The 18,064-nt window shown below is 40.0% G+C and overlaps 1 protein-coding gene across 1 annotated transcript in view; it reads right to left on the reverse strand.

Annotated features, from left to right (window-relative positions):
• LOC126203689 (fatty acid synthase-like) overlaps positions 1-18,064 on the reverse strand; it is a 469,334-nt gene that overhangs the window by 230,613 nt on the left and 220,657 nt on the right. Inside the window, exons 17-19 of the mRNA XM_049938059.1 lie at positions 15,634-15,879; positions 9,108-9,284; positions 2,797-2,975 (exon numbers count right to left, since the gene is read on the reverse strand). Coding sequence (XP_049794016.1) covers positions 2,797-2,975; positions 9,108-9,284; positions 15,634-15,879 — 602 coding nt within the window. The remainder of the gene's footprint in view (positions 1-2,796; positions 2,976-9,107; positions 9,285-15,633; positions 15,880-18,064) is intronic.

Here is an 18,064-nt window from a genome sequence, read left to right on the forward strand (position 1 = left end):
CACCGAGTCCAGTGCATGTGCTTCAAATTGTTCCATGAAGAAGTTGGCCACCACTGGACTGAGAGGACTACCCATGGCAACGCCTTCCAGCTGTTCGTAGAAATCACCATTCCACGTGAAATAGCTCGTGGTGAGACATGCATGGAAGAGCTATCTGATGTCCTGTGGGAAAATGGAACTGATGTGCTCCAGAGCGTCACTGAGTGGCACTTTCGTAAATAATGAAACAACATCAAAGCTTACCAAGATGTCGTTTGATGCAAGTTTCAGTTTCTTCAGCTTCTCAATGAAATGTCCTGAGTCCTTAATGTATGTGTCGGTCTTCCCCATGTGTGGCTGGAGCAGAGAGGCCAAGTGTTTTGCCAGTTTATATGTCGGTGATCCAGGAGCGCTAACGATTGGTCTCAGTGGAACGTTGTTCTTATGGATCTTGGGTAATCCATACAGCCGAGGTGGTAGGGCTTCTGTGTTGCGCAGGTTTCTCTGTATGTCCGCCGGCAGAGAAGACGCCTGGATTAATCGATTTGTATTCCGTGTGATATGCTGCGTCGCATCTGCGCTTAGTTTTCGGTACGTCGTCGGATCTAATAGGTCTCGGATCTTTTGCTCATACTCTCCGGTCTTCATTACGACGGTCGCATTCCCCTTATCGGCAGGCAGTACCAATATACACTTGTCGGCGTTGAGACTCTTAATGGCTTGTACCTCTTCTTTCTTTAGGTTGCAAGCTGGTGGTTTTGCTCGGCGCAGTATCCTGGCTGTTTCCGTGCATATTTCCTCTGCCCTTTCACAAGGAAGGGTCCGAATGGCTGCTTCGGTGTTGGCAATGATATCCTCCATAGGTATAGTTCTCGGGGTGATAGTGAAATTCCCTCCTTTTTGAAGAACAGACGATTCCTTTTCAGTCAATTGTCGTTCAGTGAGGTTGACCACTGTGTGTGACATGTCAGAAATCACCTTGTCGGTCTGCTTCTGGCATCTTTCAAACTTTTTCTTCTGTCGCTCGGTGCAGTGCTCGAGTTCATTCTGCATGCTCCTGTGAGTGATGCTGTCGATCTTGTCACAGTCGTCTCGATGCATTCTGCTACTTAGTTGATAGAAAATGTCCAGAAGCTCCTGATCCGTTCTTGCCAAGTCTCTCCATGTTGTATGTATTCACTCATGAAGAAAAGCTCGTTCCATTCTGTCGTAGATACGATGTGCTTGGGCGGTGGTGAATAGGCACTTACATCTCACTGAGAAGCTGAAGAAACTGAAACTTGCACCAAACGACATCTTGGTCAGCTTTGATGTTGTTTCGTTATTTACGAAAGTGCCACTCAGTGACACTCTGGAGCACATCGGTTCCATTTTCCCGCAGGACATCAGAAAGCTCTTCCATGCATGTCTCACCACGAGCTATTACACATGGAATGGCGATTTCTACGAACAGCTGGAAGGCATCGCCATGGGTAGTCCTCTCAGTCCAGTGGTGGCCAACTTCTTCATGGAACAATTCGAAGCACACGCACTGGACTCGGCGACTTGCAAACCTAAGGTGTGGTACAGGTACGTCGATGATACTTTCGTGGTGTGGAGCCATGGGGAAGAACAGCTCGGTGACTTCCTAAGACACTTGAACAGCCTCCATACCCACATAACATTTACCATGGAAGTAGAAAAGGACAAGAAACTGCCATTTCTAGATGTGCTGGTCACAAGGGACGGCAAAAACCTGGGACACAGCGTGTATCGAAAACCGACACACACGGACCGATACCTGCACAAACTGTCAAACCACCACACGAGCCAGAAAAGAGGCATGATTAGTACGCTCATAACGAGAGCAGGACGAATATGTGAGCTGCAACACCTCAAACGAGAAATGCAACACCTGGAAACTGTCCTGAGGAGCAATGGGTACTCCACAAATTATATTAGAAGTGTAACAGAGCCAAACACTCGGCGAAGTAAGGAACCAGAAAAAGAAATGTCGGGTACGGCCTTTCTGCCATACATTCCCAGAGTGACGGACAGAATCGGCCGTATATTACACAAACATGGCGTAAAGACGATTTTCAAACCGACAAGGAAGATCAAAGAGTGTCTTAGATCGGCGAAGGAGAAAAGAAACCCACTTGCAATGTCGGTAATATACCGTATACCATGCACATGCGGAAAAGTTTATGTCGGAATGACTGGACGATCCATTAACACCAGGATCAAAGAGCATAAGCAACATTGCAGGTTGGGGCAAGTGGAGAAATTGGCCGTGGCGGAGCACGCACTGAATGAGACCGACCACATAATAAAATTCGCCGACATGGAAGTTCTGGCTGTAGAGAAGCACTATCACACGCGCTTGTTCAGAGAAGCTGTAGAAATACAAAAACACGCGAACAGTTTGAACAAGAAAGAGGAAAGCCTTAAGGTCAACAGATCCTGGCTTCCCGTACTGCAGCAAATGTCCGTCGCAGGTAGCAAGAGGAGAACCGCACCGGAAAGCCCTCGGACGTTGGCGCGCCAGATACATATAGTCTGCGGCCGCAAGCTCGGCTCCAGTTCACCACCGGCAATGGAGGGTGAAGCTTTGACAATGCCAGCCACTCGTGCTGGCGAAACGTCAGAAAAATCATTGGATGAACGTTGGCTGAAGAATGCGAGACAGAAGCCAATAGGCAGTTTGTTAACAAGTGGCCAGGAAAGCCTTAACAGTTTTGTAAAAAAATAAAAGTCTGTTAAGTTCATAGCATCACATATCTTTCCCCAAAATTTCTTTCAACTGAAATGAAGTCACACAGAATATCAAATACATACCCGCAGAAGTTCTTTGAGACTCAGGTTGCTCTGCCCTTGGTAAGGAACAAATCCATAATTTTCAAGTACAGGTTCTGTTGTTATACGACGCTTTGGGACTGGACTGGCAAACACACCAAACATTTCTAAGCCACCTGATCTTACTAACCTTAGCTCTCTCCAGCAGTAAATAGGTAAAGCTGAAATATTAATAAGAAAATCTTTGTGAACACATTGTTAAAATAGAGTGTTCATGTTCTTTTTATTATTTTTCATTTACATAATATCTCCTACTTTCATGACAAAAATGTAAGTAAATGTAAATTGCTATTTTAACTGCACCCTGGTATGTAAACAATTTATTTACAGTTTCATTTATTTATCTTCAAGTACACATCATACTACAGAAGAAGGTCTTATAAAGGAAGAAGTGAACTGCAAGATGAAGATGTTGGCCATGTTCTGTTAAGAGGAATCAATGCCCTCTTCAAATAAACAGCTTTTGTATTACACACTGTACTCAAGGTAAGCCTAAAGTACTTGTACAAGAACAGTGTTGTCTACCATTCCAGTAATTGTTGTGAATGATATCCTCATAACAAAAATAAGTGGGCCCAATGTATGTCTAAAGTGAATAGAAGGAGGTTACCAGTATACAGGCCTTCACCTTGCATATGAAAAGCTGATCTTTTTCCCTAAATGACTTCAAACTCTTCTTTTGGTAGCCTGTCATAGAGTATTTCACATATTTTTGAACAGTAATTATATGTCTGATCAATACTTTAAGACTGTTAGTCTGCCCTGTATTCATTTAATAAACACAGCTGCTTTCTTTTAAACAAGTGAATGTGATCAAACATATCATATGTCATATGTTATTAAATACACTTGATGGTGGTGTAAGATTTCCCGACTTGTTACATAAAGGCCCACCTGAGTTTCTTGATTTCTTACATTTTTCGGTTGCAGAATAATTAACAATTAATATTGTATCACCAACATAAAAAGGCATTTTTGATTCATGTATAACAGTTTAGGACAAGAGCATAAAAATGAAGTGGCCATATTATGGAACCTTGCTGAATATTTAATGTTACAGTATTCCACTCAGATGCTAGCTCATTTCCTGTTATACAATTCTAAGAAACAGTCTTCTGAATATTCTGCTCCTAATTTCATATTTTTCTAAGCTACTTAGGAACATGCAAGCTGTATATATGGACGGGAGGGGGACTGGATTTTTCTAGGTGAAAATAAACTTTTCCTGGGTGAAAATCACTTGAGAAGTGATAACGTACTTTTCCAACAGAGGTCTAAAATGTACCAATCCTTTGGATGGTAAAGATTTTATAAACCATTGTACAACTACCCGGCACTTTAGGAAATGACATCCATCAAGAAAAACAACACAATTTAGAAAGATATTTGATGTGTGGCAACATGTACACTACATATTTTCGTATTACAGAAGTATAAATACAAATTCCACCAAATACAGCTTGGTAGCTTCTGAAGCACTGAAATCGAGACTGTGAAGCACTTTTGTCAGTCAATTGTTGCTCATGTTAGTTGATCTCACAAGACAATGACTGCAGATATTCAGAGGATAGGACGCTTAATGCAGTCAGCCAATAGCACCATGACTGTTTAGTAGAACTATGCAATACTTTGTAATAAGAAACTGTTTTTGGTGAGCACAATGTCACAACTGTTTACATTTCTAACAGGTCATGAGAAAATCTTGTGTACAGTTGTTTGAGAAGTGCTACTTTCAAGGTAAATTTCCTTTTACCAAGATTAATTATGTTACATTGAGAATATGCAATGAATTTCTTAAACCATAGAGCATTTTAATCTCATTCAAAACTTAACACTTCGTGGATCAGCCATGTAGAAAAATTTTGGGCCCGGAAGACCAGGCATAAATGCCATTATTTAAAATCTGAGTTTGATATGCTTAAATGGGTAACACATGCTAAAACAATATAAGTGTTATATGTGGAAGCTTAGGTTTTCTTGCAGATATGCTGTATGTATATTAATTTAAACCATTAACTGTTCATACTTGTTGGTGTCTCAGGGCATACACACCCTGAATATACCAACATCTGCAGAGTCAGAAGCTATTAAGTCACAAAAATTACTCAAAGGCCATCACTGAAGAAGGGATATATTGACTGGTCAAGTGAATGCCATTAATAAAACCAAACTGTGATTCTGTCAATACATTGTGCTCACAGACACAAGCAACTACTCTACTGCAAATTGACTTCATTGAAAAAAAAATCTTTAAAGAAGTTTTTACTACTTTCTTGCACAGAAACCTGACTGCTGAATAATTAAGTCTGCCTGGGAAAACCCTTATGAAAAATATGCAACAAAAGTAACAGTATATGGTGAACAAATCTTCACTATCATACTGGGTATGTTATCATAAGCATGTAGATCCTTACTCTGCAGAGACTTCATAATATTATTAGTCCGCCGTATATTCATATCCTGTTGTTCCCTTATGAAATTGGTCTACAGAATTCACATAACTGGTGTTTGTGCACAAAGTTTTGATTCAATTTACCAACAGCAGGGAAGAAATCATGATTGAAAAATGCATTACTCTGTGATGTCAGTCTCCTATTTCTTCTCCCATTTCAGTCACCTTGTGACTAAAAATTTCTGTAACTTCTCTAACAGTGTTGATAAGAGATCTGGCAGCCTTGGTGGCCAAGGTAATGTTTGGAAAGCATGAAGACAAGCAGTACAAATTCTCACCATATGCGGGCAGGTCATTATCTTGCTGAAGTGTAAGTCCTGGATGGATTTGCATGAAGGGCAACAAAACAAAGCATAGAATATTGTCAATGTACTGTTGTGCTGCAATGGTGATGCAGATGACAACCACAGGGGTCCTGCTTTGAAAAGAAATGATACTCCATGGTAAGTGACAGTCAGCTGTCTGCTGTCCAGGGCATCTCCAGATATGTCTTTGCTGGTCATCGGGGCTTGAAGTGGAACTCATCACTGAAGACAATTCCACTATAGTCAATGAGATACCAGGTCAAAGACATGTCAGGAGAAGCCCTGGATAGCCACAGATTATAACCTGACTGTCGCTCGCCATACACCCTGACAACCATAAGTGATAGTCTGGGATACTATTTCTTTTCATTGCCGGGCCCCTTTACTTATCACCTGCAGCACCCTTACAGCACAGCAGTATGCCAGTGACATTCTACACCGCATTTTATTGACCTTCAGAAGCCATGAACTAGCTACTAGCTCGTGAAAAGAAAAACATACAGAGATCATAGCAAAATAATGCCTGCCTGCACACAACACGAATTTCTATTGCTTGTCTTCATGCTTATCAAACCTACCTTGACCACCAAGACTGCCAGATCTCTCCTGAAATGAGAACATTTCAAGCATTATGGGCACAGTCATCCAACCAGCTTGAGATTTTGATGATCTAATGCACCACTTAGACAGAATTTAGCATGATTTCCCTCAGAAGGACATCCAACAATTCTATCAATCAACACCAAACTCAACAGCAGCTTTCATGAAGCGCAGATGTGGATCAATGTGTTACTGACTTGTTCAATTTGTGAAGCTCTTTTTCTTGACAAGTCATCCAGTTTTTCTGAAATTGTAATCATTTTTTTGTCTGTACATGTACAATACATTTACCAATTTCCATCCCATTCAGGTACTTCCTTCATGACATATCTTTTTTAGAGTGTATAATAGAATCATATAGATAAAAAAAATGAGGAGAAAACACACATAAAAGTTAAGGAAATGTGCATGCTTTCAGAGCCAGTGGCTTCACCTTCTGGCAAAATGGCTGAGTGGGAAGAAAGAGAGATGAGGGAAAAGGCTGACAAGGTTTAGGAAATAGGAGATTTATGGAAAAGTCACCCATAACCACCCAACAGGGGAGACTTACCATGGGGTTCTGGGCAACTTTTCTGCAACTCTATTCTGAATCTTGCCAGTCCTTTTCTTTTATTCCTTTTCTTTCCCCTTCAACTATTCTGCCAGAGGTAGGAGTTACTAGCTCCGAAAGTTTGTACATTTCTTTAGCTTTTATATGTTTTTTCTCTTGCCACCACTTGATGAATAGGTTTTTTATCCACCCAGTTACATTACTAAGTCCCTAGATAGTATTATATCAGGGTTTTTCTTTTATAGAGCAGTCAAGATAGTTTCAAGATCCTCTAAATGTTCCTGAAGTTAAAAATAGTGAATTTTGTATGTGACTACTACTTATAGGAGTGTCAAGTGGTGGTACCAACTAGCTGAACTGTAAGCAAGTCTAAATCTCTGTAGCAATGGCTCCCAGTAGCTGCTGTGTATGAAACAGCTAGAGTGTAGAAAAATGCAATAATTTACAGGCTAAGACTGGTGAAGGGAGAAACATCCAGTGATCACAGCACTTCAAGAGATCCCATTTTCAGTACATGAATACTGTGTCAACACGGCAACATGAGAAACAGACACAGTTGATATGATGATGCAACAGGGTATGTGAATGGATAGAGTGCTCATCGGAATTTTTGTAAAGAGTTGTGGTCAGCTGCCAAACTCCTTATCTCTTGCAGGTCACATGAGTCTCCATTTCAAAGGCCCTTGGAGGTGTGGGATGAGAAGTGGATCTGCACTTCTACAAATACACTTGTACACTTATGAAAGATATTCATGCACTGATGAGAACTTAGTGGCTTTAGTGAAAATGTAGTTTAAACCTATGAAAATGGAGTGTTCATGGGGGAAGCTGGGATTTCGTGGGCATGGATGCTAGTTAATTCTCTGCACATGGACACATGGGTGGTCAGAAAGAGTGGTAACTTTTCTATTGGCCATTGGTCATTTTTCACTTGTTCATGATGTGAAGCCAATAAGACAAAAAATAGCTAAAACTTGTAAAATATGCTCTCCACCTTGTGCTGTACAGTACTGCATAGTATATAAGTATCTTATGGATATATATATCCATCTTCATTATATTTTCAAATATTGAGTATTTTCATTGATATAGTATACGTTAAAACTTGAAAATGACAGTTTACTGGAGACAATAGAGAAAATCTAATGAATTGCTGTACAATTCATCATAGGCTTCATCAGTCATGGACACAGTGTCAAAGAAAATTTCAACAAACCCTAATGGGAGATGCCACATGGTAGATGCCATCCATTCCAACTTGACTCAAGAAACATACAACTTTTTCCAGTAAACGTCTTTCTCAGTGACATGGAAAACTAAAGGAGTTTGGGCTAACGAAGATAGGTACCACCAAATCTCTTCCCCATGTCCCATTTGTGCATGGAACAGGAAGAAAATTATTCTGGTGCACTACATTCCCTCCCACTTTAAATCATATGATCCCTTGCAGAGCACACACAAGGAGATCCAGTGTACCTATACAACTATCATGGTACCCAAAAAGAACATGAAGTGTATATAGTCTGACACTGAAGACTATTTTTTCCATTGTATTATTCATAGTAACCAGCAAGTCCATTTTGAACAGTACAGCCATGATTAATGATATAATATTTTCTATTTGTAGCCAACACACAATGATGACTGAAAAGCTATTCGCTAACATACTGTAGATATTTGACAAGCCTACATTAGAGTTCAAAATATAGACATGGTTATATCGAATTGAAAATGGAATAGGAAGTGATAAAATTATACTGGTATGTTATGTAGCCTTTGCCACACACAGCAATATGGTTTCAGGAGCACTGATGTAGATATAAATTGATCTTTATTTGTTCAATTACACAATCATACACCAATATCCGGGAACCAAATATGGATGTTGGTTTTATAGGATACTCTAAAGGAACTCTGAGCACCCTATGCTCGTTTGTGAAACACACAAGCAATGATTCACTGATAAGATAAATACTAGTTTTACAAATGAAATCAGTCAACAATCTATATTTGAAATCTTTGCAGACTGTCTACATGATATTCAACACATCCCTCAGTTGTATCCCTTTTGTTCACAGGCTTATAATGAGGAAAAATCTTAGTATGAATATGAGTGTACATATTTAATACAGAAGTTAGAGGACTGAATAATGATGGAAATTAAATTTTATAGTTTCAGTTCTCACATAGTTAACACGTAACAGTAGACATCATTTAATTTTTCTCAATATGTGCAAAATTCTGAGATACAAGAGTTGTGACTGGGTAGACACCATAGGGCTAGAAAATCATAAATAATTGAATGCTGTGTTCATGCAAACATGGAGTTTCTATACAGTTCACAAGAGCTGCAAATTATATAAATGGAGAAACTAGCAATAGATACCTCCATCCTCATCACAATTGGCAGCAAGTTCTGTATGCTTCGTGAAGTCAGCCACAATTCTCTTTATTTGTACTGGGACATACAGGTTGCGAGTGTCCTGCTGGAAGATGTTTATTTGCAGCATGTTGTCCATATATGCAACCCAGTTCTTCTCCCATGCAATGCGACCAACAGAAGCTTTACATATAAAACATATTCTCTTATTTTCTATTCATGTAAGGAAGAACAGAGTGTTACACAAAACATTATTTTGTTTTGTTATACATAACATGAGAACAAAGTTGCTAACTGCAGCATTTTAAATTATTAAATGTGAATGGACAATCACTTGTTGTGATTATAGAGCTATTAAGAATATTTGTAAATCAAAAAACACACTTTATGATTATGAATGTATGTATTGAACTGTCAGTTAGTCTCTTGCTTAATAATTTTTTTCTGTAGATTGTATCCAGAAATACACTTTAAATAATGAAAAATAATGACCAGTGTCAAAGGCAATCTGCTTTTTAGACATACAAGAAGAAAAGTACAATTAAATTTTATTGATATGGTGATAACATTAAAACTATCAAAATAAGATGAAGATATAAACCTGCATGAACATTCTACAGTTCTGTATTTAAATAGTGGAAGAGAAGACAGGTTCTGTGTTTTTCATAATGCATCATTGTACGTTGAATTTATCCTCAAAGGATGATAACTTTCATCATTAAATATAAAAGTGTATATTTTCCTGTTTGAGATATAACAGATGATGTTGCAGAATTGAAAGAATAAAGTGTGAAGTGCTTTTCTGATCAGACTGTGATTACAAATATCATAATGAAACTGGTAAAGGAACAGCAATCCTACACCACACTCCCTGTGATTCCTTTGCCTTGTATTCATCTTTTGTGATGAAAACTCTTTCATTTGTTCTTACTCTTTGGGTGTGCTTATATGGGAGACATTGGATTCACCATAGTGAAACATCTCCACGATATGACCCTGACATACAACACCCAGATTCAATAATAATTTTAGAAAGTCTATCAACTTTTGTGGTCATATGGAGACTGAGCTTGGGTGCCTCCCATGGCATGATGCTCACATCTGCTATATTTGCTGCCGAACATAATGATTCTCAGCAATAATGTGAGTGGTTGCTGCTTTCAGTATCAAATTACTTCCAAGCATTAAACTAATGTGTAGCTAACCAGGTTATCTTTGTTTCAGAAATGCTTCTGCAAATGCACAATCATTGTTTGTGCCTTGTTAATATTAACAGATTGAAAAATATTTGTAGGTTGTGCGGCAGTGGATAAGTCATGTCTTCCTTCATCTTATTCAATTTGACCTGTTTATCGACTTCATATTAACTGATCTGTTTATTCATTTGAGAACCATATACCTAAAGTAATGTTGACTAGTTACATATACAAAATATATGTGCTCTGCACACCAGAGTGATACATGTAATGTTACCATAACACTCATCTGAAACTGAACAAGATTTTAAATAGGCCTATGGAGTATTTTTGTGACTGTGGTAGCCATTCTTACACACAAATTAGAGCAGCAACTGATATTTTCAATAGGTACATTCACTGCAATTTTGGAAACTATGTTGCCATCTCTTTCTTTGAAAGTGAGAACCTTCACTTCATACTCGTTATACACATAATTATATATATATTGATTATTACAAAGCATACTTTTTAACATTAATAAAAATGTAATAGAACCTTTTAGAAAAGAGAAGGTACAAAAAATAAAATAAAATAAAAATAAATAATTATTAGAAGTAGCAGGACAAGAACAAGCACATCACCTATACTCCTTGCCATAACATGTCATCTTAAACATTATGCCACTGTGGACACTTGCAGTTTGTGATTCTGTCTCCCACCTTGAAGACTCCTACTGCTATTATGTTTTTATCTTATATTCAACTATAACAAATCATACCAATAATAATGCATATTTGAGAGATTCTCAATATCTGGAGTATAATATATTCATAAGAGATTGCAGTTTAAAACCCAGCTAATAAGAGATTCAACTAAAAAGGCATAATCAAATATGGCTTCTCCCACTTCTCTTAAGGGAAATTCCCCATTGCACCCCTCTCAGAATTAGTGGTGAAATGGAGCAGTGGATAGCCTGTCAAAAACTGAACACAGATCAAGCATGAAAACAAGAAGAAAGTGTACTGAACTCTGAAGAAAGAAGCAAATAAGAAACAGTGAATGGTCCGAGCTCAAGATATGCAACATGGACAAATTGCAAGAAGCACATTAACATGGTTGTGTTGTCACAGTCTTGGACTGCAAAGCAGGCAATCCATGTTCAAATTTACTATGTGATCCCCCTCACACGCATGACTGCAGTCTCAGGCAACTGAAACCACACTGTGAGCAGCAGCACCAGTGCATGATGGAAGTGGCGACTGGGGGCAGGAGGGGGGTGGTAAGGAGAAGGCTGGGATGGGAAGGGGGAGGGATAGCATGGTGGAGGTGGTGGACAGTGAGGTACTGCAGGTCAGACAATGGGCAGGGCAGAGGTGGGGGGGGGGGGGGGGGGGAAGTAGCTGAAAAGGAGACAAATAAAAAGACTGGGTGTGGTGGTGGTGGAATGACTGTGTAGTGCTGGAATGGGAACAGGAAAGGGCCTGGAGGGGTGAGGACAGTGACTAACAAAGGTTGAGGCCAGGAGGGTTACGGAAACATAGGATCCATTGCAGGGAAAGTTCACACCTGCACAATTCAGAAACGTTGGTGTTGGTGGGAAGAATCCATATGGCACAGGCAGTGAAGCACTCATTGAAATGAAGGATGTCATGTTTGGCAACGTGTTCAGCAACACAGTGGTCCACTTGTTTCTTGGCTACAGTTTCTCACTGGCCACTGATGTGGACAACAGCTTGTTGGTAGTCATGCCTACATAGAATGCAGCACAGTGATTGCAGCTTAGCTTGCAGACCACATGACTGGTTTCACACGTAGCCCTGCCTTTGATGGGATAGGTGATGTTAGTGACCGGACTGGACCAGGTGGTGGTGGGAGGAAGTATGGGACAGGTCTTGATATCTAGGTCTATTACAGGGGTATGAGCCAGAGGTAAGTGGTTGGGAGAAGGGGTTTTGTAAGTATGGACGAGTATAATGCGTAGGTTTGGTGGACGACAGAATACCCCTGTGGGAGGGGTGTGAAGGGTAGTGGGCAAAATATTTCTCATTTCAGGGCACAACGAGAGGTAATCGAAACTCTTGCAGAGAATGTAATTCAGCTGCTCCAGTCTTGGATGGAACTGAGTTACAAGGGGAATGCTCCTTTGTAGCTGGACTGTGGGACTTTGGGAGGTGTTGGGAGACTGGAAAGATAAGCCACAGGAGATTTGTTTTTGTACAAGGTTATAAGGATAATTACAATCAGGGAAGGCTTCAGCGAGATCCACGGTACACTTCAAGATGGACTTCTCGTCATTGCAGATGCGACAACCACGGGTGGCTAGGCTGTACAGAAGGGACTTCTTGGTATGGAATTGGTGGCAGCTGTCAAAGTGGAGGTATTGCTGGTGGTTAGTAGGTGTGATATCGATTGAGGTACTGATGTAGCCCCCTTTGAGCTGGAGGTCAATATCTAGGAAGGTGGATTGTTGGGTTGAGTAGGACCAGGTGAAACAAATGGGAGAAAAGTTGTTGAGATTCTGGCGGAATGTGAATAGGGTGTCCTCACCTTTGATCCAGACAGCAGATGTCATCAATGCATCTGAACCAGGTGAGGGGTTTAGGTTTCTCTGTTTTTAGGAAGGATTCCTCTAGATGGCCAATAAATAGGTTGGCATAGGATGGTGCCATGTGGATGACCATAACTGTACCCTGGATTTGTTTGTAGGTAATGCCTTCAAAGGAGAAGTAATTGTGGGTAAGCATATAGTTGGTTATGGCGACTAGGAAGGAGGTTATGGTTTGAAATCTGTAAGACATTGGGAAAGGTAGTGTTCAATAGCGGTAAGACCATGGGCAATAGGAATGTTAGTGTACAGGGAGGTGGTACTAATAATAATGAGCAGGGCACCATGTGATAAAGGGACAGGAACTGTGGAGAATCGGTGGAGGAAATGGTTGGTATCTTTTATATAGGAGGGTAGGTTCTGGGTTATAGTTTGAAGATGTTGGTCTACGAGAGCAGAGATTCTCTCAGTGGAGGCACAGTAACCAGCCACAATGAGGTGTCTTGGGTGGTTAGATTTATGGACTTTAGGATGCATGCAGATGGTAGGAGTGCAGGGAGTGGTAGGGGTGAGTAGAGAGATTGACTTCAGGGAGAGGTTCTGGAATGGGCCTGAGGATTTGAATAGTTACTGGAGATCCTGCTGCATTACTGGAATGGGGTCACTGTGGCATGGGATGTATATGGAAATGAGTCCTTCCGTCAGGTAATTCTTGCAGTTCAAAACAACAGTGGTGGAGCCTTTGACTGCAGGTAGGATTATAAGGTCGAGATCAGTTTTTAGATGGTGGACTGTGGTTCTTTCAGCAGATGTAAGGTTAGTTTGCATTTGAGGGATTTGGGGAATGATAGTGAGGCAAGGTAAGAGGTTAAGAAATTCTGGAAAATTAACTGGTGGTTTGGGAGCAGTGTGGTGGATCACCATTGTATGGAGGAGTGAACTGAGTTAGGGAAGATTCCATATTCGTCTTTGGTTGAGTCTGATTGGTAGGGTTGGAGACGAAAAAGTGTTTCCACTGTAGTGACCAGGAGAAGGAGAGAAGGTCTTTAACAAGTCCTGCATAACTGAATTTGGGAGAGGGGCAAAAGGTGAGGTCTTTGGAAAGGAATGATGCTTCTGTGGGGCTATGGCTTCTGAAGGAAAGGTTTGTGACTGTGTTGCAGGTCTGTTTAGGTTCTGGATTCTGTGTGGTGGTGGTGGTGGTGGGAGGGAGTTTTGGAGGGTGGAGTAAGTGTAGTAGGTCTGTGAGACAGGGTCTGTCAGCTACGAGGGGATGTGGGGGAAGTTTGGAGGTTGTAGAGGTGGTGGACAGTGGTACTCCAAGGCAGGAGTAGGAAGTGAGTAGGACGGACAGCTTTTTGAGGTGGCATTGTGCATGTTGCACAAGTTCCTGTAGGGCAAGAGTTTCAATGTGTGTTATGGGTTCCAGGAATTTAGGATTGCATAGCAGGAGAATTTTGTGAAGGGAGTGAAGGTACTGCAAGGATGTTTGGGCTTGATTGATATGGTTTTGCAGGACAATGCTGGTGAGGGCTAAGGACTGGCAGAATCCGAACAGGTGGAGGTAATTGTGGAAGGAGGGGTGGTAGCCAGAGATGGGTAATTTGATGGTAAGACCATTAGGGGAGGATTCAATGATCCAAGCAACAATGCAGGAACAGTATGTGGGACTGGGATCTGGCTAGGGATAAGGAAACTTTTCTGTTACGACACAGATGGAAGAAACAAGGTTACATGGTGGTGGAAAAATGTGGAAAATTACGTAAATAATAAAGAATTATGTCCGAAAAATTTTGCAAAATTACACCCAAATAAGAGGAACAATTCACAAAAAGAATGATACGGATGCTAAAGGCGGAAACAAAATGAAATCTGAAGGAGTCAACAATAACGAAAGGCAAAAACCAACTAAAATTGGTGAGAAGTTACAAGGATAAAAATAAAGAATAACTGACGAAAAATATATATTTCTGTGGGTAGCAGGTCTGAGGGTGGATAAGTGTGAATAAAGGGGACAGCTGATCTGGCTGGATGGCAGAATTAGGAGTTGTGAACTGGGATAGAATTAAGTACACCTTCTTCATGTTTTCATGCTTGATCTGTCTTCAGTTACTGGCATGCAATCCAATGGGCCATCTTACCACTAAATTTGTGAGGGTGCAATGGGGAGTTCCCCTTGCCAAAACGTGATACAAACACAAAAGTAATGGACATCCCAGCCTGTTGAAATTGGGAATGTACACATTACAGTGATGTCACAGAGTAGTATATACAAGGTTTGCCTAATGTATCCCACACTTGTATACTTTGTTGTTAAGTGTGTCACATATTGTTCTTTACTTAAGGGGAAAAATTATTTAAAAATAATTTTTCTGCTTGCCACCATACTCTTCTGCCTGTTTTCTCAGCAACTAGGAAGTTTACTTGTTGGCATTATGAGACGATAAACTGGATTGTAAGTGAAGTATTGCATGATGCAGATGCAATCAAGCAGAAAGATGTCTGGATATATGCAATTCAATGACAATGCTGAAACGTATTGTACTAATTAAGTGCAAGCATTGTAAAATTGTAACTGATTAAAATTATGAGACTTGTTAATAATATGCCTGGCTACAGTCAGTTTTTTCATCATTGATATATGATATTTTTATGAACTCAGCTAGAAAGACATTATATTATAATTTAGAAGGAGATATGGGTGTCTGTAATTATAAAATCAATGTATGACATCTCAAAGGTGCAATTAACTTCTGTCCTGCACAACTGTACTGTAATTGTTGGTTTATTATCTAATAATGTCTCCTACCTGAAGGATCCAGACTAATCAGACTCCGGAAAATTCCATTGTAATTGTAGCCCCTGAGTCTCATCTCCTTATATATATCCTTCTTATTCATGGGAACACCAGGAGCTGGTTTTGGGGGCTCCAGCCCATCGCTTAACATAGGAGCACCACCCAACCAAAAGCGACCAGTCACAATGACACTTCCTCCCTCCATAATTTCAAATTCATTAGTTCCAGAACTAGTCATTACTTGGAACACAAGTGCCGCTAAACAGAAAATGAAGCAAAAATTTAAAAAAATATTGAAACACCATACAGAAACACCAACAGAGCAAACAATACTGACTGACAGAACAGAATTAAAATTATTGTGAAAATATGATTGTAATCCATGATATTATGGAATGCAGTAACATGAGAGTAATGTCAAAATAGTGACAAACATTTTAGGTGTAAGATTTGCTTTTTTAGAACTCAGAGTAAAAACACTGTAACACAAAAGGGTAGAAAATTTGAATGTTTATACAGAAAAGGATAATATCTCCATAATCTATATTTGCAGGCTTGCAACACATTGGAAGGGGAGAAACTGTTTAACAAACATGATATAAGATAACTAATAATATGCTACAATCTTTGAAAGAGATACCAATTGGAGTGTAACCTGAAATTAAATACCGTAATTTTAGTTTTTGAAGCTGGATATTCACATTTGATAGTACAAGACATAGAGAGAAAAGAACAGTAGCAGTTGTATCAGAACTATATATACTGGATTATATAAAAGACTCAACATACAGGGCAGAAACAGAGTGGGAAAAAAAGAGAACTTGTCAATATAAGCCAATTTATTACTGTTATACAAATATCTGAGAACTGACCTGAAAGCATGGAGCTATGTCACATAAGTAGAATATGCATAGTGTGTAATGAATGAAAGAAATTCTTTATTAGTACAAATATTGTCAAAATTACTTAATCACAACTAGACTCAACAAACACTAAGAAGTTACATAACATGATGACAAAAAAAAAAAAAAAAAAAAAACAGCCACCAAAGAAATACCTCTCACACTTCTATATCATGTAGTGCAGGTGCACGAAAAAGTATCATTGTCACACAGCCCTCCTCCAACTCTCTTAAACTGCAAGCCCCTAGGATGCATTGATACTCAAATTTAATCAGATCCTCAGCACTTCTGTGTTTGTCAGGTGTCTCAGTGATGCTGACAGTTTTGTTTGTGGTGGTGACATACCTGTCCATTGCGTTCATGTCCTGGACGATGTGCTAGGCATCCTTTCAGTTTGTTTTGCATTTGTTGTGTCTTGATGCACTGGTCTGAGATCAGAGCAGGGAAAATCCATGCTGGCTAGTTGCATTCAACCAATACCGTCATCAAACTGCCATTCTACAATATTTCCATGGTGTGCTCATCTCTATACAGCACCAAAGTGCCCGGTATATGGTGGTTGTAAGGATGCTTCTAGGGAGTCTGTTTGTAACATTATGTGAGAGCAATCATGTAAGTCTGTGTGTACAAACACCTTACATGTGCCATGTGGAAAGTCAATGGGCACATACATTCGTGCAGTGAAGTTTTAGCTGTTGCACCTGCTATATGAGGTCCCTTGAGTTTGGCAGTGCTGTTGGTACTAAATAGTCTGCTGGAATCCATAGCAGTTTGCAGTAAACCATCTCAGCCATTGACACACCAATATCAAGTTTGTGAGCTGTTAGCAGGCCTAAGAACATTAATGGTAACGCTTCCATCCATCTGTCTTGATGACACATCGATGCTGCTTTCAAGGTTCTGTGTCACTGTTCCACCACACCAATATTGGTGGGTGATAGTAGTCATTCAGTATTGTTGGAACCTGCATATTTTGGCCAGCTCCAAGAACAGTATGAACTGAAACAAATATCTCTGATCAATCATAACTTGGAGTGGGCATCTGAAACATGCAACCCAAGTACACACAAACGTCTTCACTGCAGTTTCAGGTGATATCTTGGCTGTTTGAGACTTGCCTCTGCCCACTCTGTTCATCTACATGCTGGACAAGTGCTGTCCAGATTGCCAACTGATCGTGTCCACAACAATAGCTAACTCTGCATATTGAACTGGGTGGGCATGCAACACTGCCTGGCTGAGGTTTACTTGCAGATCTCTAAATTCTTTGTCCATTTCTAGTGTCCACTTAATCAGTCACCGACCCTCGGCATTGTGTCCCTTGAGTGCATTTGTAAGTTGTGCTTGCACCGTAGCCATTGCTGGCAGATGGTGTTAATAAGAATTTATTACTCTTATGTATCTTCTCACTTCTTAGTAGTTTTCCACCTTCTGTGGAGACTGTATTGTCACAATCTTCCCTCACAGAGGTATGATTCTTTTGATGACACATTATATCCAACAAAAGTGACATGGTTCTTGTGCATGACCCACTTATTTTC

Source organism: Schistocerca nitens, chromosome 9 (genome assembly GCF_023898315.1).
Source record: "Schistocerca nitens isolate TAMUIC-IGC-003100 chromosome 9, iqSchNite1.1, whole genome shotgun sequence".
In the NCBI taxonomy this organism is placed as follows: Eukaryota; Metazoa; Arthropoda; class Insecta; order Orthoptera; family Acrididae; genus Schistocerca; species Schistocerca nitens.